The 22,608-nt window shown below is 39.3% G+C and overlaps 1 protein-coding gene across 6 annotated transcripts in view; it reads right to left on the bottom strand.

Annotated features, from left to right (window-relative positions):
- Nucleotides 1–22,608, bottom strand: part of Marf1 (meiosis regulator and mRNA stability factor 1-like protein) — an 818,555-nt gene that overhangs the window by 586,046 nt on the left and 209,901 nt on the right. For all 6 annotated transcript variants that reach the window (XM_067150043.2, XM_067150047.2, XM_067150048.2 and 3 more), the window contains exon 7: nucleotides 11,284–11,429. In XM_067150043.2, the coding sequence (XP_067006144.2) occupies nucleotides 11,284–11,429 (146 nt within the window). The remainder of the gene's footprint in view (nucleotides 1–11,283; nucleotides 11,430–22,608) is intronic.

Below are 22,608 nucleotides of genomic sequence, written 5' to 3'. Positions count from 1 at the left end.
GAGGTTACATTCTATACTCCTTATATTAAGAAAATCGATCAAATTCTCTACTGAAATGTTAGTGAGACATAAAAGCAATAATATTAACAAATACGGAACTCTAGTAAGTCAAACTTGAGGATCCACGTCGTTAAACAGTACCAATCAAATATTTGTGGGCCTGTAGCGTAATGATTATCGCGGTAGTCTTGAAATTGAAAAGTGAAGGCCATGAATTTTTAATCCAGTCATTTTTTTTTTTTTACTATATGGAAATAATAGTAGTAACTGTACCGCGAGGTACACCTCTACGCCGCACATTTAAATCTTGCGCCTTAAAGAACTCCTCTACAGGATAAACCGTGAACTTGAAACTGGACTAACTCATTAATTTTCTCTGAAGATGGCACCATTAAAATTTGTTATTGTGAACTGTGTGAATTTCTACTTGCTTTTGTTTTCCATTCATCAAGAAGTTTGAACATTCTCCCATAGATGTCACTACTACCAAGCTTTGATCATGCACCCTGGTGCAAAGTGAAGGAACCTCTTTGAAGAAACTTTGTACTCATAAGTTTTATCTTTACTAAATTTTGTTCATTCATTTCTGGGTTAGCAATATTTTTCTTTTCTTTCCGCCAGTTTTGATTTTAGTCAATCAAGAATTTCTGTAATTAATTTCCAACCAATCCCATATTTCTTCTTCGATTTTGAGTGTAACTTTTGAGTTTAACCAACAAAACTTTGTGGGTGTGTCTTGATTATTCAAGAAAGGTCTCGAACTTTCCCCGAGGGTTTATAAACCGCGGATTTTCATGTCTTCTGGCCATTTGATCAACATCTAACTAAGTGTGTGTGTCACTCAGGGGGCGGGAGGTGCCTCTTTCATCCGTCAGCATTCTTCAGCAAGGTATGGCCACTTAACATCTTCTCTTTTGCTTGCTCCACAGTTTAACCCCAGGGAAAGGTTCAAAACTTTATTATGTAACAGACTTCGTTAAAATGTAATTCTCCCTTCAGCTCATTTAAAATTTCATAAATCTTTAACTGTAATCCGGGGATAGAGTGATATACCCTCTCGAGCTCCCCTTCATCTTGGTTTGAGGTACCGCATTTGTTTCTGCAATGAATTAGTGATTTCCATCCGAGCTACCTCAGTAGATTGGGATTAGCCCCTGTGTCGTTGGCCAAGTGCCCTATAGGTTTTAAAATTTTTTGTGGAACTAAATCTTTGACTCAATTCCGGTTTGCTCGGGCCGTTTATTGAACCTGTTCTTTTTCACTAAGGCCCTGTAGGGTGGGTACTAGATACCTCTGTGTAATAAGATGATTTTTGTAAATAGTGCCTTGTAAGGCCAGTGATTATTGGATTTTCATACTGTTGCCTGGAATAGACTTGAGAACTGAGAGAGCTTGAGCTCTTTTTCAAGTGTTGTAAAATTGCCTCTGGGAGGCCTGATATTGCAATTATGGGAGCAAGTGCTCCAGGTATTAGGAGATTTCTGCCCTTTGAACAAATTTGTGCTTTGGTAAAGTTGAGCTAGGAGCTCAAAAAGGGTAAAACTAGGGGCTTGTAGCCCAAAAGGGTTAAAGTTCTGAAGTCTTGGATCTTTCTAAGTCTTGTTTCTAAATTGCTGTAACACTGTTATTTCAGTAAGTTGTTTAAATTTTGTTTTTTTTTTTAAATATAACCTTTGTTAAAATTTTAAATTAACTTCGACTTTGTAGTCAGACCCATTCACCTTCCTGGCACCTTCTTTCACCTCTGCTGTTTCACGGCTAACCCGTAACAGTAATAATAATAACAATAATAATAATAATAATAATAATAATAATAATAATAATAATAATAATAATAATAAATTTTCTTCACGTCCCACTAAGTATTTTTACGGTTTTCGGAGACGCCGAGGTGGTGGAATATAGTCCCGCAGGAATTCTTTTATATACAAGTAAATCTACCTATCTTGATTAATTAATTTCATTATGTTCCGTATTGATGATTACCATATATCATGGAAAAGAAAAGATCCACCTGATCAGTACTAATTTTATTATAACTCCTTATATAACAGAACCGGTTTCGACTCTTTACAATGTCATCTTCAGCTGTATTATACTCTTACATTAGTACAATTTTAGGTGTTGTGCCTTGCCAAGTGAAAAGATTGAGTGTGACATACGTCGAATTGACATATTTCAAAGTGGTTAGTCCTATGCTCATTTACTTAAGTATGTCTGAAGTCCTATAACTCGTGTTGAAACTTATTAAAATGTTAACTATATAAACACACTAAAATGTTCTGCGATAGGTCAACATATGGACGAATACAAACATAGTTTTACGAATATAGATAACGATATGAAAATATTAAACACAAACCCCAAAGGCCCCTTGCTCAATATAACAGAAGAATTATACATAACACTGGATCAATACACTAACCTCAATTATAATATTAATGAAATAACCAGAAAAAAAAAACAATATCTTATTTAACAAAATTATCCCTATCGTAAAAAATTACTATCTTAAAATAGTCAACAAACAACGTCACACGCGAACCACAGCGCAGACGACTGACACGCCCAACTCCGCCCCTACACACACGACAGCTCCCCCCACCCATCCCTCCATTCCCCTTACAGCAACAGATACTAACACCAGAAGAACACGGTACAGTACACGTCAGGCAACCAGGTTGTGCGCTTCTCAACCACTCAACAACAGTAAGTAACTATTACGAAACGCACACACAAGCAGACACTTTCAGAACACTATTTTTAAAAACCTCTAATTTCTATTTTTACTTTTCGCCTTTTACAGAGATTTATCAATAGTCAAAAACAAGGAAAGAGCCACCACCAACAACTGATTTTACACACTAATGTGATCTGCATTTAACGCTTTCAAGACTATCAACAACTTCAGATGCACATATCTACTTTCAAATGTACACGTATTTAATAATATTAGAAAATTTGCAAGCTATCTAGTGGTTGAACTTTGTATAAAGTATAGTGGTACAAAGTACCCCATACGAACTTAAGCATATAACCACTCATGTTAGACGACCTGTAAACAACGCAAGAACATGTTTTTACCCACTACTTTGGACTGTAACAAGACATATGCATCTTAACGTGTATTTTACCATGTGTTGTGAACATTTCAGTGTGTTTATGAAGTTAATATTTTAATAGGTTATTTAACACGAGTTTCAGGTCATCAGAATTACCTATAATTATGAGCATAATACTAACCACTTTGAAATAAGTCAATTTAATGTCTGTCACACACAATCTTTTCAACTGATGAGGTATAACGCCTAAATGCAACTATTGTAAGGGTATAGTACAGCTGAGCTCAAGCACATAATCTTTTCATGCCAGACGATTTAACAAAAAACGAAAGATGACAAATTTATTTCAAGAACCTGTTTTTACCCGCAAACTTGGACTGTAACAAGATATATGTATATTGATACGTATTTTATCATGTATTGTGAACATTTTAGTGTGTATATAGTTAACATTGTAATAAGTTTCAACACGAGTTTTAAGACTTCAGACATACTTAAGTAAATGAGCATAGGACTAACCACTTTGAAATATGTCAATTCGACATCTGTCACACACAATCTTTTCACTTGGCAAGGCACAACACCTAAAATTGTACTAATGTAGGAGTATAATACAGCTGAAGATGACTTTGTAAAGGGACGAAACCGGTTCTATTATATAAGGAGTTATAATAAAATTAGTATTGATCAGGTGGATCTTTTCTTTTCTACGATATAAATCTACCTACACGAGGCCGACGTATTTCAGCACCTTCAAATACCACCTGACTGAGCCAGGATCGAACCTGCCAAATTTGGATCAGAAGGCCATAGCATCAACCGCCTGAGCCACTCAGCCTGGCGTAAGAAAATTATTCTCCTTTATCTGTTCACCCTCCAGGGTCGGTTTTTCCCTCGAACTCAGCGAGGGATCCCACCTCTACCGCCTTAAGGGAAGTGTCCTGGAGCTTCAGACTATGGGTCGGGGTATACAACTGGGGAGGATGACCAGTACCTCGCCCAGGCGGCCTCACCTGCTATGCTGAACACGGGCCTTGTGGGGGGGATAGGGAGATTGGAAGGGATAGATAAGGAAGAGGGAAGGAGGCGGCTTTGGCCTTAAGTTAGGTACCATCAGAGCATTCGACTGGAGAAGAATGGCCACTTCCAGGATGGCTGAGGTGGGAATCCAACCCACCTCTACTCAGTTGACCTCCTGAGGCTGAGAGGACCCCGTTCCAGCTCTCGTAACACTTAAATTTTGTGGCAGAGCCGGGAATCGAACCCGGGCCTCCGGGGGTGGCAGCTAATCACATTAACCACTACACCACAGGAGCGGACAAGAAAATTATTTCAGTGTATTATTGGCATAGGCTTGAGCACCAGTTCAACAAATTTAATACGTGTGTATGGTAATTCTTCATGCATAAATTTGTGAAAGAGACTTTAGGAAATTCTGAGCACTTCTTTCTTCCTTGTCAGGAACATTGTAGTTCACTCATGTAACCCCAATGTATTATACATATTATGTATTTCTGTCTTCAGAAGTAAAACAGAAAATTCAAAGTACAACAAAAGTGAGATAGCAGCGTGAGCCGAGTTCTCCTGTAGAATGTGGGAAGATCGGCCATACCGAAGAAGTCAAAACTCCTGTTCCTTAATTACAGCTTCTCTTTCCCAAAATCTTAATAAATCATGGATATTAAGTTATCTGCCCCCTCTGGCGCTTTGGCTGAATGGTTACCGCTTCGCGCCCCCACACCCACCCCACCCCCCTCGTTTTTATGATACCTTCATTCTTTGGACTGTTGGACCTCTTCCATTTCCCTTCTGATTAGTGTTAATAAAGGATGGCTGGCCAGTAGTACTTCCTCTTAAAAAATAATCACCACCACGGAAAGTTCAGTGTACTGGCCTTTGGTGCAGAGGACCCTGGTACGATTCCAGACTGAGTCGGGGATTTTATTAGTGCCTGTTAATTCCTGTAGATTGGGAGCTACGGGTTTGTGTTCGTATTCATACGCATCTTCAAATATATACAACATGTCACACGAGAAACAGCCACAGAAACACGAGGTAGTGAATATTACATCCCTCGACATATGATTGGTGGTAGGAAAGACATCCGGCTGCAAAACTAGGCTAAGTCCATACAAAGTCCTTCGCCAGGCTAGAAAGACGAGGAGAGAGTAGGTAGTTGTTAAATAATTCCCCCAGAGGCTGGGTGGATCCTCAAACAAATTCTGCTTTTAATTTTTAAGACACAGCGAAAGGCACGGCTAACATACTGCTCGTTTGGAGGTTTATGAAGGAGGCATTTCATATTTTAAAATTTCATTCTTAATTATTGAAAGGTAAAACACTTATAAACTTTTTCTGGACATCGAGAAAGCATATGACCATGTACCACGCAGACATATATGGGAATGTTTGAGACATAAGAAAGTGCCTGATGACATCATAGCATGAGTACAATGATTGTATGATGAAACCAAGTGTTGTATCCAGGTCCAGGATGGAAGGTCAGGTTGGTTTGAAACGAAGAGTGGAGTCCAGCAAGGAAGTTGTCCTTCACCACTTCTCTTCACAATCATAATGGATGAAGTTTTAAAAGCAGTTAAGAGAAAGGATCCAACAACTAATGCCCTGGTTTTTGCTGATGATGTAATGGTGTGGGGTGAGGCAGAAGCGGAAGTACAAACTAGATTAGATCTCTGGCACGAAGCTTTTACAACCTTAGGTCTCAAAATCAGCAAAACTAAGACAGTTGGCTTGGTGATGAGTAGAAACTCGCCAACTGTTCATCTAAAAATTGGAGATGAGGAGATGGATATTGTAGACAACTTCCAGTATTTAGGTAGTGTTCTGTCATCAGACAATACCATACATCAAGAGATTAGTAACAGAATACAGAAAGCTTCCAAATTCTATCACGGTGTACGTCAAATACTTTGGGATGAAACATTTCCGTTAGTTTCCAAGATTAGCTTGTACAAAATGTATCTAGTACCTATATTGACGTATGGCCTGTAAGCAGCAACACTTACTGGACCAACAAAGAGTCGTCTTCAGGCAACAGAAATGAAGTTCCTCCGTTCTTGTCTACAAAAAACAAAAATGGATAAAATAAGGAATGTGGATATCCAACAACAGCTTGGATTGGAAAGAAGCTTGCTGGAGACTCTAGAAGTGAAGAGACTGCAATGGTATGATCACATGAAAAGAATGAACCCTCACAGGACTCCTCGAACATACTTTGATCACAATGTTCCAGGGAAGAGACCAAGAAGAAGACCTCATGATGTTTGGGAAAAACAGATAATGAAGGACCATGAAATTAGAGATGTGAACTGGTGTCGCATATATGAGCAGCATCTGTGGATGGATCGAACAAACTGGAGGAGGCTCGTACACAACCGCACCTGGCTTGCTGGAGCAAAGAAATGATGATGATGATGATGATTCTTAACTATGATAATTCAATTATTTTAACAAAAATATTCCCAATGAGTGTAGTGCATTCCTCTCAACTGTAGCACAGATGAGTACGCAGTTCACACTAACACGCTAGATGTCGCCAACATCGCTGTTCGCACTCCACTCAATGCTGTTGAGATAGAGCTGTTCGATATTGGTGTATTAAAGTATTTGGTTTAGCTCATATTGTGGAGGACGGACAAGACGATCCTCCATAATCCCTTTCTCTATGTATTTTCTATCTATGTTTTATTTTATTTTTGTAACGTATATTGTTGATAGTTGATGGAATACAATGTGGATGCGCTGTAAGATGTATTATTACACACGCACCTTATAATATCGCATCAAAAAACCCAACACACACATTTTTTTCAAATCTTCACAGTAGAGAATCAAAAGAATGTATTTTAAATTCATTAACCTTATAGTGTAGTGACGGAAAAGAGACCTTCACATATTGTGCAGAATAAAAGTGACATTCATACATACCGAGGTCTAAGTGAAGAGATGAATAGTGTTAATTTTTGGAACTGGTCTGAATACATGTTACTGAATAACCTGCCAGAGAATTGTACAATGATAATGGACAACACTCCCTACCAATCTGTAATTCAGGACAAGACTGACAATGGCAGCAAAGAAGTCTGTTCATGCCAAGTGGTTAAGGAGGCACAATATTCCTGTGCGGGACGACATGAAGAAAGGCGAACTGCTGCAGCTCGTGAAAGGAAACAAGCCCAATTTCCCATGTTTGTTGTGGATGAAATTGCAATACATCACTGACAAAATTATTTGACTTTCACGTTATTGCTATTTCATTGCAATAGAGAATATTTGGACTCAGATTAAGAGTTATGTTGCGACAAAAAGTAAGGAATTCAATGCTTCTGAGGCCGAAAGGCCAATAGACCAAACTGACATGAATGTTAGTGCCGATAACTAGAGGAAAGATCTGCGCAATACACAAATACTTCAGGTGTGAGAAAATGACGGTATAGTGGAGAACTGCATTGACAATTTAATAATCACTTTGGGAGCTGGTGATAGTGACAATGATTCATCATTGGAAGATTCCAGTGACAGATCAGTGGTCCCTTTGTTGGCCTTAACCACCTCCTTGTACCAACCAATAACAAGGTGTGATTTATTTCCTCACTCTTTTATTCTTAACTAGCAAATGTACCCAGCTTCGCTACGATACTCTACATTGTATACGGGTATTGAAGTAAATTACTGTACATGAAGTGAATAAGATTTTTTAAATTGCATGTCTCTTGGCATTATCCAAGAAACAGCATTGTGAAGTCCACAGACGTTGTTTCCAATGTAAAGTGCGACTTGCGTAATTACAATGACGACGGCAGGTCCACTTGTCTACTGATATTCACAAAGAAGTAGGTAATATTCATTTAACGGCAGGATCCATTGCCTAGTGCGCGGAAAAAATAGACCCTTGCCTACTGACAAACAGAATCGAATTGAGAAGGGAATTATTCCTTACAATGGTACACAGGTGTTGGAAGACGACCCCATTCTTACTGCCGGTCAAAATCGACGTGGGTAGGACTGATTACAATAGCAAGCGTCCTCCTCCTGACAGTCACTATCGATTTACAAAGTATTTAATAATAATGGCAGACATACCCTTTCTAGATCGCTACAAATCGACTTCAATGAATAAATATAGATCATCATACGGAAGTATAAGGATGTTTACCTCCATTTACAGAATAACTGCTGCTAAACGGTACATCATATCGAAAAACGATTGTACAAAAAGATGCCTCAGGCCACATTTAGCGATCTAAATGGCTGGTCCTATGACATGTTCAAGTATATCATCTATTTAAAGTTAAGATTGTTTTAGAAAAGTTGAATAGAGTAAAATAGGTGTAAGCTTATCATATATTGAATTACTTTTCAGATACTTATGTGATAGCTTAAACATAGAAATTGGCACACATATGCCTACTGAGTGGGCAAATATTCGTGTAGAATTTGATACTATCTTTCCTATAAGTAATTCAAACCATCAATTATACATGTACAAGGTGCAAAATTTAGGTACAGTCCAGAAAAAGAGCCCAAAAAACATAATTGAGAGAGATACGACAAAAAGTCATAGGACCAAAGTCGTAGAACACTCCAAATTGAACAGAGATTGTGCCATCCGTTTTGTGATACGACTTACAGTTTAGCCAACAAATACCTCAAAAGGAATGTCTGCACAGTCATTAAAATTGCCTCCATATTTCAATATCTTTGGGGGTTAAAGAGAAAAATTTGAACATCTTGGAATTTTTCCGTCAGAGACTAAAAGCTACAATTTCTCCAAATTTCAATTTTCTACCTCATCTGGCAAGTTGTGCCGCCATCTTGATTTGGGGGGATGGGGGATAAAATTTAGGAAATTCCTTAAAATTTTTAAGTGCACGAATTCTATAGGTTGTCTCTTTGGATAAATTATACAACTGCGTTCTTATGCTGAGCCCAAAATTTGAAGCCCTCCAGTGTGCCCCCTTCAGGGATTTTGAGAATTTTCTATTTTTCTGGGGATCGTGAGGTCTTCAGCTTCTCCCGTACCAAGTTTCAAATTTCTAAGATTTCTGGAAGTGCCTCATTAATTCACGTCTACTTTCATTTTTAGATATTTATATATACATCGCTCCAGACCGACTTGCTTTCATATATATAGATTATGTATTTTCTTTTTAGTGTTGGATGTTGTTGGTAAATGTATCTATACAGAGTCTTTGAAGTTTTCGTGAATTCGTTTTTACTCACGATTCAGTACTTTTCCACGTGCAGCGTTACATTTTACGAGGGTTGTTTGCCGCGGTCGTATTGCATCAGCTCTCTCGCGGCAGAGCACTAGCAACATGGGCAAAGCTCACGTGTTTTGTTTGCTGTACTTATAGGAGTATAAGTTAAGTAAAGAAAACTCTCTCAAAGTCACTAAGATGACAGGGAAGGACTATTGCAATTTCTCTCACTTGTTCATAACATTTAAATTTCTTTATTTTTTTATTTTTTTACTTTTTTTGCTAGTGGCTTTACGTCACACCAACACAGATAGGTCTTATGGCGACGATGGGATAGAAAAGGCCTAGGAGTTGGAAGGAAGCAGACGTGATCTTAAGGTACAGCCCCAGCATTTGCCTGGTGTGAAAATGGGAAACCCACAGAAAACCATCTTCGGGGCTTCCGACAGTGGGATTCGAACCCACTATCTCACTGATGCAAGCTCACAGCAACGAGCCTCTAGCCACATGGCCAACTTACGCAGTCTTGTTCATAACATCACCAATTCAAAATCATTGACAAGTATATGCAACAAACATACTGTACCTACATACATATATACAGCGGTTTAGTAAGTCTTCAAAAAAAATTTCTCTATGAACACATCATTATTTTTTTTTTTTTTTTAACTACTGTAATTCAGGGTATTGGAATTAAGGGTAGATTATTAAAATCAAACAAAAGCATTTATGATGACAATTGGGCTGCAGTGAGAATTTATGGTAGAATGAGTTCTAGGTTCAGGGTACTTACAGGAGTTAGACAAGGCTGTAATATTTCACCTTTGCTGTTCGTAGTTTACATGGATCATTTGCTGGAAGGTATAAAGTGGCAGGGAGGGATTCAGTTACGTGAAAATCTAGTAAACAGTCTGGCGACTTGGTCTTAATGGCAGATTGCGCCAAAAGCCTGCAGCCTAATACCTGGCACTTAAAAATAGGTGCAATGAGTATGGTATGACAATTAGCCTTTCGAAGACTAAATTGATGTCAGTAGATAAGAAATTCAAAAGAACTGAATGCCAGACTGGTGACACAAAACTGGAACAGGTAGATAATTTCAAGTATTTAGGTTGTGTGTTCTCCCAGGATGGTAATATAGTACGTAAGATTGAATAAAGTGTAGTAAAGCTAATGCAGTAAGCTCACAGTTGCGATCAACAGTGTTCTTTCAGAAGGAAGTCAGCTCTGGGATGAAACTATCTTTACATCGGTCTGTGTTCAGACCAATTTTGTTTTACGGGAGTGAAAGTTGGGTTAGAAATAACAGACATGAAAATAGTAAGAATGATTGCTGGTACAAATAGGTGGTAACAGTGGTAGGAGGGTACTTGGAATGAGGAGCTAAAGGCTAAATTAGGAATGAACTCAATGGATGAAGCTGTAGGCATAAACCGGCTCTGGTGGTGGGGTCATGTGAGGCGAGTGGAGGAGGATAGGTTACCTAGGAGAATAATGGACTCTTATGGGGGTAAGAGGAGTAGAGGGAGACCAAGACGACAATGGTTAGACTCAGTTTCTAACGAGTTAAAGATAAGAGGTATAGAACTAAATGAAGCCACAGCATTAGTTGCAAATCGAGGATTGTGGCGACACTTAGTAAATTCACAGAGGCTTGCAGACTGAACGCTGCAAGGCATAACGGTCTATAATGATAATGTAAGTATATAATTTAGGGCATGATTGCATGGCAACACAATTTGTTTAAAAAAGTAGAAAAGGATTACTATATTAGACGAATTAATAACATTTCCAGAACAAAATTATATTATAGTGTGAGGAGGAACAGGCATAAAAATTTAGCTTAAATTAATATAAGCATGCTAAGTAGAAAAATAACATGTTACCATTTTAAAAAACACTGAATACAAATTGATTCCAGAAAATAAAACTAGGAAGTAGAAAGTATCACAGTAATAACTTGCTTTGAAAGAAAGAACCAAGTCAAAGGAAAGCCTTACCTTGCAGATTACGATTTTGGCTCTTCAGGGGAGAAATGCTCTTTAGGGGAGAAATATTCTGTTTATCCCTTTCAAAGGCTTTGTTAGGGTAACTCACTGATATCTTGTTGCCATATACATCCTCTCCTTCCATTCGTTTCTGGGCTCTAAAAAAATAAATATTACAATTTACGACACAAGTTCAAATGAATTATTTACCAGGAAGGAAAACATTGGTCACAAGTACCTGAATTTTTTTTTTTTTTTTTTTTTGCTGTTAGTAATTTAACATCACACTAACATGAAAGTTTTTGGCGATGCAAGGATGGGAAAGGGGAAGGTAGCGTCCACTGTCTTACTTAAAGTATAGTCCTAGTATTTGCCTGGTGTGAAAATGGGAAACCACGGAAAACCATCTTCAGGGCTTCCGGCGGTGGGATTCAAATCCACCATCTCCCGAATGCTTCATAGCTACGCGACCCTAACCGCACAGCCAACTCGCTTGGTTTGGAAAATACTGTACACTTACCAAATTTTTTAAAATAATCTACAACAGAGGCAGGCAACATGGTTAAGTGGATGGATTAACGATAAATTTAAATCCTGTCAGGTAGCACACTGAGCCAATCTGTTTTTTGATCCATATAACTTCTTTCTTCAGCTTATCCCCGTTATTTCCAGGGTCCCTTAAGCCACCCAGGTTCAGTTTTTGTTTTTGGCCGATTAGTTTAGGGCCAGATGACCTTCCTGATGCTTCGTGACTTTTCTGGTGAAATTTTCCACCCGGGATTAATCGGGCATTTGAATTTCAGCCATTCGGGTAGCCATCAGCTAAGCCACTGCATTAATCATGCCTGGAAACTAACTTCTCTCTAATCTGAACTCTTCTTTCTTACAAAATACCACAGATTATAATTGGCCAAACCCCTCTAAAATTATTCAATTTCTGTCCTTACAACATAACAATGCACAAAATATCCCTATCATATTCTATAATCAATAATGTAATACAATAAATCATAATGTAATATAAATTATTTCACCAAGAAAGCAATAAATATTCCTTCTTGATTTAAGTGAGCAACATTTCATCAAACATGCAAAGAAAATGTATGTTAGCATCAAATCTCATGACAAATCCATAAATCAAAAATGAATAACAAGCCACTTAATGAAGAATAACCAATGATAAGACTTAATAAAAATCTCAAATAATCAAGCTTATGGCAATGATGTACGCGCAAGCAATCCGCAAATTTGAGGTATTTTGCAGCCGCCAGTCAACAGAATAAGATTTATCCGAGTGAGATGTGATGAACCACAATGTACACTCATCGGGGGGGAGGGAGGGAAAGCAAAACACCACTATTTCAGACAAAGTTTAATATTAGTCCACTTGAGACCTTGTATAAATTAAATGTTACGACATTATAATAATACATATAGATGTTGATTCCCATAGGGAATCTGAAATATTTGCTCATTCAGGACAAATATTTCAGATTCCCTATGGGAATCAACATCTATATCATCTGATGGCCAAGCAGGCATCAATTTTTAGTGATGAGACAAAGTCTCTTAGTGCATTGGCACTGCCGGTGGCTCCAGTTAGCCTACGCAGTGGCCTCCACGGTATGCACTAGCCAGCGTATTGGTAAGTGTGCTAGGTACCAACTGATGAGCCCACCCTAGCACATGAGGGCGAAACGCTGGCAACCAAGAATGAGCTAGCTGGAAAATTTATAATGTCCAATAACGGACCATTTATATTGGTATTATATTATAATAATACGGCGATGTATTGTTAAGTTAATCAGCCCATGTGAGAACCTTCAGACCAATAATGTATAAATGTTACTGATTGTGAGAATCGCAACACCAATACTGCCATTTCCCGCCTTTTGACAAGAATAACCACAAAGCAAAACAGCTGTCTTAATGTTTATTGCAGTGAATTCTCGTGCTGTTTATTTTTGTGGACATTATGGCTTGTCCACAACAGTCTTGCTTCTAAGTCAGGTCATAATGACTCCTTCACCTGAAAAGGCAGCAAGGGCCGTAGCATTATTGGAGAATAGACGCAGTATATGCTATGTAGCAGACGTTATAGGCATGTTTTGTTCTAACAGGCTAAAAGGTACAGGGAGAACAATACCTACATCAGGAGGCCCACTTCTGGTCGTAGGAGAAACACTGCTGAGCGCAATAATCGCTTTCTTGAAATGCAAGTTCTTTGTGATCGAAACACAACAGCTGCGGAGGCTAGAAATCGTTTGCAGCAAATACTGGGCATGAACATCAGTGAAAGGACAGTAAAGAAGGAGGCTGTATGAATTAGATTTAAAGTCCAAGAGGGCCACCAAAGGGCCTCTGCTTACACGTGAGCACCGCGCCTCCCAGATGCAGTACGCCAATGCCCATAGGAAGTGTACTGTGGAGCAGTGGAGCTCAGTGCTGTTCATGGATGAATCTTTTTTTTCCCTGCTTTACATCGCATCGACACAGATATGTCTTATGGCGACGATGGGATAGGAAATGCCTAGGAAGTGGAAGGAAGCGGCCGTGGCCTCAATTAAGGTACAACCCCGGCATTTGCCTGTTGTGAAAATGGGAAACAATCTTCAAGGCTGCCGACACCAGATGGCAGGGAAAGCGTATGAGGAAGGTCCAGGGATCGTTTCTCACCCTGCATTTTCTCAGCAAGAACACCGTTCAATGGAGTCTCTGTGATGATCTGGGCTGAGATTACATTGATGCATGCACGGACCTTGTGTTTGTCGATGATGGAAGTCTGACAGTCCACCAATTCATCAAGGAGATTTTAGTGGATCATGATGATGATGCTTGTTTAAAAGGGCGTAACATCTAGGTCATCAGCCCCTAATGGTTCGAAATGAGACAAAATGTAATGACAATTCAAAAGTCCAAAATCATCCACTGACCAGAATTCAAAACGTGAGGACCAAAAATGGATGGATGGATATGAATTTAAAACAATTAGTGGATCCAACCCACCGCTTCCTCTGCAGCTTCATCCGCAAGTTCGTTTCCCGCAATCCCAACGTGGCTTGAAAGCCACGCGAAAGTAATTCTGGCTAGAAGGTAATGAATCTGCTGTACCAGTGGGTGTTGCAAGAAACATGTTTCAATGGACTGCAGAGAGCTTAAAGAGTCGGTACACATCAGGAAGTGGTTTCTTCTGCCACCCAATGCAAACTGCTGAAATTCTAAGATGGTGTAAAGCTCCGCAATATACACGCTACATACACTAGGAAGAGAGATCTTCGTGCTCACATCATCGGTGATGATAGAGCAACCAACATTTTCTCCGATTTTAGATCCATCCGTGAAGATATGTTTTGCGGAAGGATATTGGTGAACAAAGTGCTGGAAATACTTCCGATAAATGGAGGGACCTGTGTTCACCTTGGTTCCATGGAGTAAATCTAGACATATATCCAGTTGCGGAACTAACCACGGAGGTACCTCGCTGGAGGTTTGTTTGAGGCAACCACCGATATCTATATTTAAATCACGACACAATCTATCAATTTGAAACCCAACCGGCCGTGTGGCATTCGGCCAGTCTTGGTATCTCTGGTGGTATTGGGTATAAAATATGCATTGGTAGCTTGGATGTATCAGCATTTCAAAAATTTTGGCAGTGTACATGAGCAGTAACTGCTGCCTCCTTATTTGTAAAGATGGAACTCCTGTTTCAGTGAGTACGCTGGGGATGAGGCTAGTACGGAAAGGTCCCATTGCCAGCCTAACTCCACTATGGTGAATGACACAGGTGATGACAGGTGTAGAATCTCTTGGAGGTGGAAAGTGTTTGTAGAAGATTTTATTTGTAAATCTTTTTTAGTACTTACTGTATGATCTGGAGCATTGTGCTGGAATATTTTATTTGTATTCCATTCAGCTACCTAACCTGTACAGTGTAAAGAATATTTTTCTAACATATGTCTGTTGTAACTAGTAGATTACATTTTTATATTAACTGGAACAGTCCAGAAAGTTTGTGATGCAGAATTTTAGAACAGGGTGTGTTGGCCTTTGTTAGTTATGCATTCTAGAACTATGTTCTTACTATTCTGGAAATGGAAGATTCCCAATCGTATGTGTTCGGAAAAGGGGTTTAAACATTGCGACTGAAGAAAGAGTTGTGATTGGTGAAACCGGGCAAGCTCCTGCGTTCTGACTGGCTAATCCAAGGCCAGGGTTCCCTTTTTAAAGGGAGCTACGCAGCATTTCGTGGGCTGTCTTAAGCCTGTCTGTCTTTGGTCTGCTGTCTTCCGGAGTTTTGACGTCATGGGCGACTCCTCGCTTTCAGGATGGGCGGCCTTAGGGAAAGCACGGTTGTTTTCAGTCCCGTTTTAATTTGCATTTAATTTTCGTTAAAGTATCACACAGGAGCTTGCCCTCATCGCCACTCTATTAAACCGATGTTTTGAAAGGTACGTTTAACTTCACTCTAAATTGTAATAGCATATTCCGTTTCTTCTTACCTTCAAGACTGTACTGTAGGACTTTGTTTGTAATTAGATGTATAGTAATTGCTTGACTCTTCGAAATTATAGGAAGCTATTGTCAAGGAAAATTATTTTGTGTGTCTCAAAGAACATGTAATTTGTATTTCACAAACTGTGTATCAGGATTTTCCGCATTGCTGAACTTGTTTGTAATTTATTTTGTAAAGTCCATTTTGTAAACAATATTTTTGAAAATCAAGGATCACCGTTCATTTTTCCGAAAACCGCAACCTTTTGCTTTGCTATTTTGCTTTATGTCGCACCGACACAGATACGTCTTATGGCGACGATGGGATAGGAAAGGCCTAGGAATTGGAAGGAAACGGCCGTGGCCTTAATTAAGGTACAGCCCCGGTATTTGCCTGGTGTGAAAATGGGAAACCACGGAAAACCATCTACAGGGCTGCCGACAGTGGGGCTCGAACCCACTATCTCCCGATTACTAGATACTGGCCGCACTTACGCGACTGCAGCTATCGAGCTCGGTAAACCGCAACCTAAGCCATCTCCATGCCCTTGGTAGGTTCCCAGCATCGTTCCACGTTTCTTGTTTGTTATTGTCAAGTTGCCCTCACTGATTTTTACTTGTGCTGTTTTCACCGCAGCTCATTACATGGTTATGGTGTGTATAGTGTTTAAGGTACCTTGTAATTTGATTATTTTATTTTCCTCCCTTTTAACTGTATTTGTGTGGCACTGAAGTAACTGTTACAGTGAATACTGTCTAAAAGACTCGGCATATATTTTGATGCTGAGCCATAAGCCGCACTTCCATAGTCAATTCGGGAGAGAACCGTTGCCGTGTAGAAACGTAGCACAGCACGGTCAGCCCCCCCACAAAGTGCCGCCAAGAAACTTAAGCATGTTAAGTCTCTTCATGCAGGCAACCTTTAACTGATGGATGTGCGGCTGCCACGTTAGTCTCTTATCAAAATGCAGACCCAGGAATTTCCAGGTGTCTACCACTGGAAAGACACCATTTCGCAAGCAGAGCTCTGGTTCAGAATGCACAAGCCGACATCAATAGAAGTGTACAACTGAGGTTTTTGCCACTGAAAATTGAAAACCATGTTGCAGGGCCCATCTGCCATATCTGTTAATAGCTTGCTGTAGCCGTCTCTCAGCAAACACCACCCCCTGATCTGTAATGTAGAGCTAAATTGTCTACATTCAGGGATGGAATGACTGTGGGTCAAGCAGCGGCAACTTTACCGTTGATGGCAATTGCGAACAGCGTAACACTCGGTACCGAACCCTGAGGTACTCAATTTTCCTGTACATAATGGTGAGAAAAAGCATTGCCTACTCAGACTTGAAATAGCCGGAGGGACATGAAGTTCTCAATAAACGTTGGCAAATCCCCAATGGTGTAGTGTGGAGAGAATTCCGTATCGCCAGGTAGTATTGTAAGCTTTCTCCAGGTCAAAAAACACGGCGACTAGGTGTTCCTTCCGGAGAAAGGCCTCCTGAATGGCGCTCTCCAGTCTGACCAGATGATCAATGACAGACCAATGAGAGCGGAAAACCACACTGGTAGTTAGACAAGAGACCTTCCTTTTCCATAGCCCACACAAGACGCCGGTAAACCATCCTTTCAAATAGCTTACAAAGGCCATTTGTAAGGCATATTGGCCTGTTACTATCCAGGAGTTTTGGAACCTTACCTGGCTTGGGAATTGGTATCAAAATTTCCTCACGCCACTGAGTTGGAAACACTCCCTCACTCCACATTCTGTTGAATAGGGTGAGGATATCCTTGAGACATCTGTCACTCAAATGCTTAAAAAGCATTTGATTGTGGATATTGTCCGGTCCAGGAGCCGTGTCTGCATAGCGCGAGTGCACTCCGCAACTCCCACTCAGTGAAAGGCACGTTGTAGGGACGCGAAGCACTAGAGGTGAAAGAGAGGTGGTATGCCTCCGCTTTGCGCTTAATTGGTAGAAGTGCAGGGTTGTATCTCCCAGAGCTGGACGTATCTACGAAATGTGATGCGATGTGGTCTGCAATGACTGAAGGAATCATAACTATCTCCATTAATGGAGATACCGGGGACTGAAGGCACATTCTGAATTCTGACAATGCGGCCGAGTTTTGTCCACACTTGTGATGACTGAGTATGTGCTGTCATGGAAGAGACATACTTTTCCCACGTAGCTTTCTTACTTTCTCAAATAAAAAAACGGGACTTCACACACAGACGCTTAAATGTGATATGATTGGCCATCATAGGATTTCGACGATAATGCTTAAAAGCCCGTCGGCAATCATGTATGGCTGCTACAAGTTCGTCCGTCCACCATAGGACCTGTTTCCAGCACCCTCATAATGGTACTTATCGCTAGGAAAGTAGAAACATGCCATCTGACATGTTGCGGTACTAATCAAAAGTAGCGTAGACTTGTGGTATTCCACACACAATGGTACTACTCACAGGTAATGTAATGCACACATGTAACATAGACCTATGGTGTTTCTCACACTGCGGCACCATTTTACAGGCAATGCAAACCTATGGTGTTCATCACTTCAGTGTACTAACCACAGGGACTCTTACTATCCTGTGGTGTTCCTCATATAGGGGGTACTAATCATAGGCAAGCCGGAACCATGGGTTCCTTCATCTCATGGTGTCGCTTATATAGTGCTACTAATCACAGGTACTGTAAAAGCCGTCGCGCCCACGTTTGCTACTAATCACAAACCTATTTGGTACCCAACATAGTGGTACTACGCGCAAGCAAAGGCGACCCATGGTGTTTCCCGTGTGGTGGTACTAATCACAAATAGTTTCATGGTTCCAATTTGATCATCCCTTGGTCGCCCCATTTAGTTGCCTCTTACGACAGGCAGAGGATACTGTGGTTGTATTCTTCGTCTGCATCCCCCACCCACAAGGGGTAGTGGCAACACAAGTGGAGGAAGTAATGGAGTAGGACTTCTGCTCAGAAGCAAATGAGCAAGAAATGTGATGAACACCTATTTCATAAATAAAACGATTCTAGTTGTAAAAATCAAAACAAATCCCAGGAATATTGTTGTTTAAGTGTACTTTTCCATGAAATATATCAATCAAGATACTTTCCCACATCGAACAGCTCGGATGAAGAAATTGATGATGATGCTTGTTTTATGGGGCCTAACATCGAAGGTCATCGGACTCTAATGGAACGTGATGGACGACATGATACATGATATTTCAAATTTTTAAAATGTATTCACTGACAAGTATTTAAAAATACGATGATGAAAAAAGGGGTATGAGATTAAAACAGCAGTGGAACTAATTCGCAATGCCTTATTTTCTAATAAAATAGGAGAAAATACAGGGAGAAAAGGAATATATATATATATATATACACACTTCATTTACATTAGACGTTAAAATAACACAAAATACGCAATACAAACTAAAATGAAGTCAATGGGATAAAAGTGCAATTGAAACAAATACACGACGACAAAGGACATCACTAGACACGATAAAACAGACCACTATCCCTAAAAGCGGATGACGAGGTCTGCTGACTGCTCGTCATCTCGCAAGATAAGGAAGATGGTACCCGGAAGGTAAAGACTACGGCGAAAATCGACCAGGTCCATACACTCCGTAAGGATGTGTACCACGGTAAGATGGTCGCCGCAGGTACACACCGGAGGGGGTTCTCCTTTCAAAAGATGCGAGTGAGTTACGATACTGTGGCTGATCTGAAGACGACATAATACCACGGCTTCCCTCCGCGAAGCCCGAAGGGAAGTCCTCCATACCTTTGTTGTTCCTTTTATCGCTCTTCTTCCCCACCGTCGATTCTTGTTTAGACGGGCTGGGAGGTGGTTTCCCAGCCCCATGAAGAAATTGAAGAAATTTATTAAAATATTGACCAAATATGGAATCTGTCAAAGAAATCAGATAATGTAATAATTATGGGAGATGTTAATACTATTGTTGCAAGTCATCCTGATCAAGATGGTATTGCTGAAGGAAAAACTGACAGAGCTCATCGACACATCAGAGTCTTAAACCAGAAACCGAAAGTGAAAAGTTCTATAATGAAGTATAAAAATGGGAAAAACTTAACAGATGCAGATGAAGTAGCCTGCACTGGAAAGAATACCTTGTCCTGTATGATGGGAATGTATCTAATAAAACATGGTAAACTGGTATAGAAGATAAGGGCTCTTATCACAAGATGAAAATTTGAATCAGCGCTTGAGAGAATAAATGACAAAGCCTATGTTCCAGATAACATACCAGAACTATTAAAGAATATGGGTTAGAAAATGAAAGACCTACTTTATGATGTAATCTGCAGATGCTACGATAGTGACAAAATTCCTGAAGACTTCACCAAAAAGCAGAACAGTTATGATACCAAAGAAAGGAAGTAGTGTAGAATGCTCTCAACACAGAACCATAACACTGGTCTCTCAGCATCCAAAATATCAATCAATCAATCAATCAATCAATACTGATCTGCATTTAGGGCAGTCGCCCAGGTGGCAGATTCCCTATCTGTTGCTTTCCTAGCTTTTTCTGAAATGATTTCAAAGAAATTGGAAATTTATTGAACATCTCCCTTGGTAAGTTATTCCAATCCCTAACTCCCCTTCCTATAAATGAATATTTGCCCCAGTTTGTCCTCTTGAATTCCAACTTTATCTTCATATTGTGATCTTTCCTACTTTTATAGACGCCATTCAAACCTATTCGTCTACTAATGTCATTCCACGCCATCTCTCCGCTGACAGCTCGGAACATACCACTTATTACAAGTGATGAAAATCATTTTTCGTCCGTATTGAAAGTTTCATAAACTGTATATAGGATAATATCTTTTGTTTATTTCCACCTATTCAATACATTACAAGAAGTTGGCATTTACTTTAAAACATTATTCAGATGAGACATGTTTCGCCTCTCACTGTGAGGCATCTTCAGTCATTATCAAAAACCTTATTATATTACCAGGCATCTGGTTAAAGATATTCAAAAATGTGTTTGATGATTATAAGAGAGTTAAGATTTACGTTAGTTATAAACATGTTCATGAAGAAACTAAAAATCTAATATATTGATAAAAACATAAGTAGTTCTTTGTTGAATAGGACTTGTTTGATTGATACCACTTACTTTACAGAAAAACAATATATATACAAATCTCCACCTTATCAATACAAATTTATTTCACATTAAGCAGGTAAATATAGTCAAATAGTCAAGACTAGTTTCGACCCCTAGGGGGTCATCCTCAGTTGACATGCATTAAAAATTGTATTGTTCATAAAAACATCACATATAGTGGTAAAAGTTTAGACTAATTTAGACTGATCATTAATGTTGGTATGTCTAATGCATGACTAGTGTGCATCGTTCATGAAGACACATATCACCTTACTGCTACTACCATCCAATTTTTAGGTTATATAATATGGAACACACATATGTTTGTGTAACTCAACAGTGGCAAGTTCAACTATATACACAATTGGCTATTGATTAGTCACATGAAAGTACAGAACACTGGCTTGAACATTTCTGATTGAGGTATCAATGCAACACCTTACTTGCATACATCCTAGAAGCTAAATTCAGTTTGTAAGGCCCATTACTTCTGATTGAAACTTAGTATGAAGTTAAAATTTGAATAAAAATATTTGCTAATGTAGACATTAAAATGTTGTTAAAATGGGCATATAGTCAAAAACAGTGGTATGTATGCCACACATGTCTAGTTAAAAATATATTACATTGATGTTGTTTATGTGCGGTACAACATGTACACTGATTTGGAATAAATGAGGTTTGTATATATAGTGTTCCAACAAAATGGATCCGTAAAAAATATTATATGTAAAGACAATTGCTATTATAATGATCCGCTGCAGATCAGGTAATGCTATTTATTTATCTGGAGATATTATTGGCAGCTACAGATGTTGGAGTTTTTAGAAATGTTAATGGAGCATGTTTTCTTCCGTAGTCGCGATGTTTATAGTTGGTGGCATTAGTCAAATATGTTGAAAGTTATGCGTCTTGGTGCACGTTGATTTGTCCTGGAAGCTTATATGTTGTAAAAAACAAGGTGGAGTGTCTGGAAATAGAAATAATAGTGTGATAATGTTGTGGATAGAAAGTGTAATAGTGAATCGTATGTCGTTTTACTTACGTAAAGTGTTGGAACCGTGCGTTCTTTGTAGCTGCCTGTTGGGATCTGATACGTGTAGCTCTGAGATTGTAGTTAGCGGCGGTAGAGGGGAGGTTTGGGGGGATGGGTGGAGTGTTAGTGATGGGAGTGGGGTTGGAGGGGAGAGGGTTTTGGGGCGGTTGATTTGAACATATCGATTTTTGTTTGCTTATTCTTTTGATATAGAAATCTTTTAATAAGGGAATTACTGCATGAAAAAGGATATTGTTTCTGTCTATACTTTCATTTAGGTTGGAGTTTGGATTCACGTATTTGTCTAAATTTATGTAAAATTCTTCTATTATACTGAGCAAGGGACTTTTTGGATTCATATTAAGGATTTGCATGTCGTTCTTAATGTCCGTGAAATTATGTTTTTGATCGTCAATATGCTGACCCATAGCTGAGAAATGTCTGTGTTTGACGGCGTTTACATGTTCATTATATCGTATTAAAAAACTTCTACCGGTAAGTCCTATATAGCTGGCTCGGCAGTCGTTGCATTTTAGGCGATAGACTCCTGAGTGATTGTATTTATTTATGTTATTAACTGATTTGGAATTGTATAGTATGTTGGTGTTATTGCGTGCCGTTTTATATGCTATTTTTAGGCCTTGTTTTTTGAAGA

This window comes from Anabrus simplex, chromosome 6, assembly GCF_040414725.1.
Source record: "Anabrus simplex isolate iqAnaSimp1 chromosome 6, ASM4041472v1, whole genome shotgun sequence".
NCBI lineage: Eukaryota > Metazoa > Arthropoda > Insecta > Orthoptera > Tettigoniidae > Anabrus > Anabrus simplex.
This window is presented reverse-complemented; position numbering and strand designations above follow the sequence as displayed.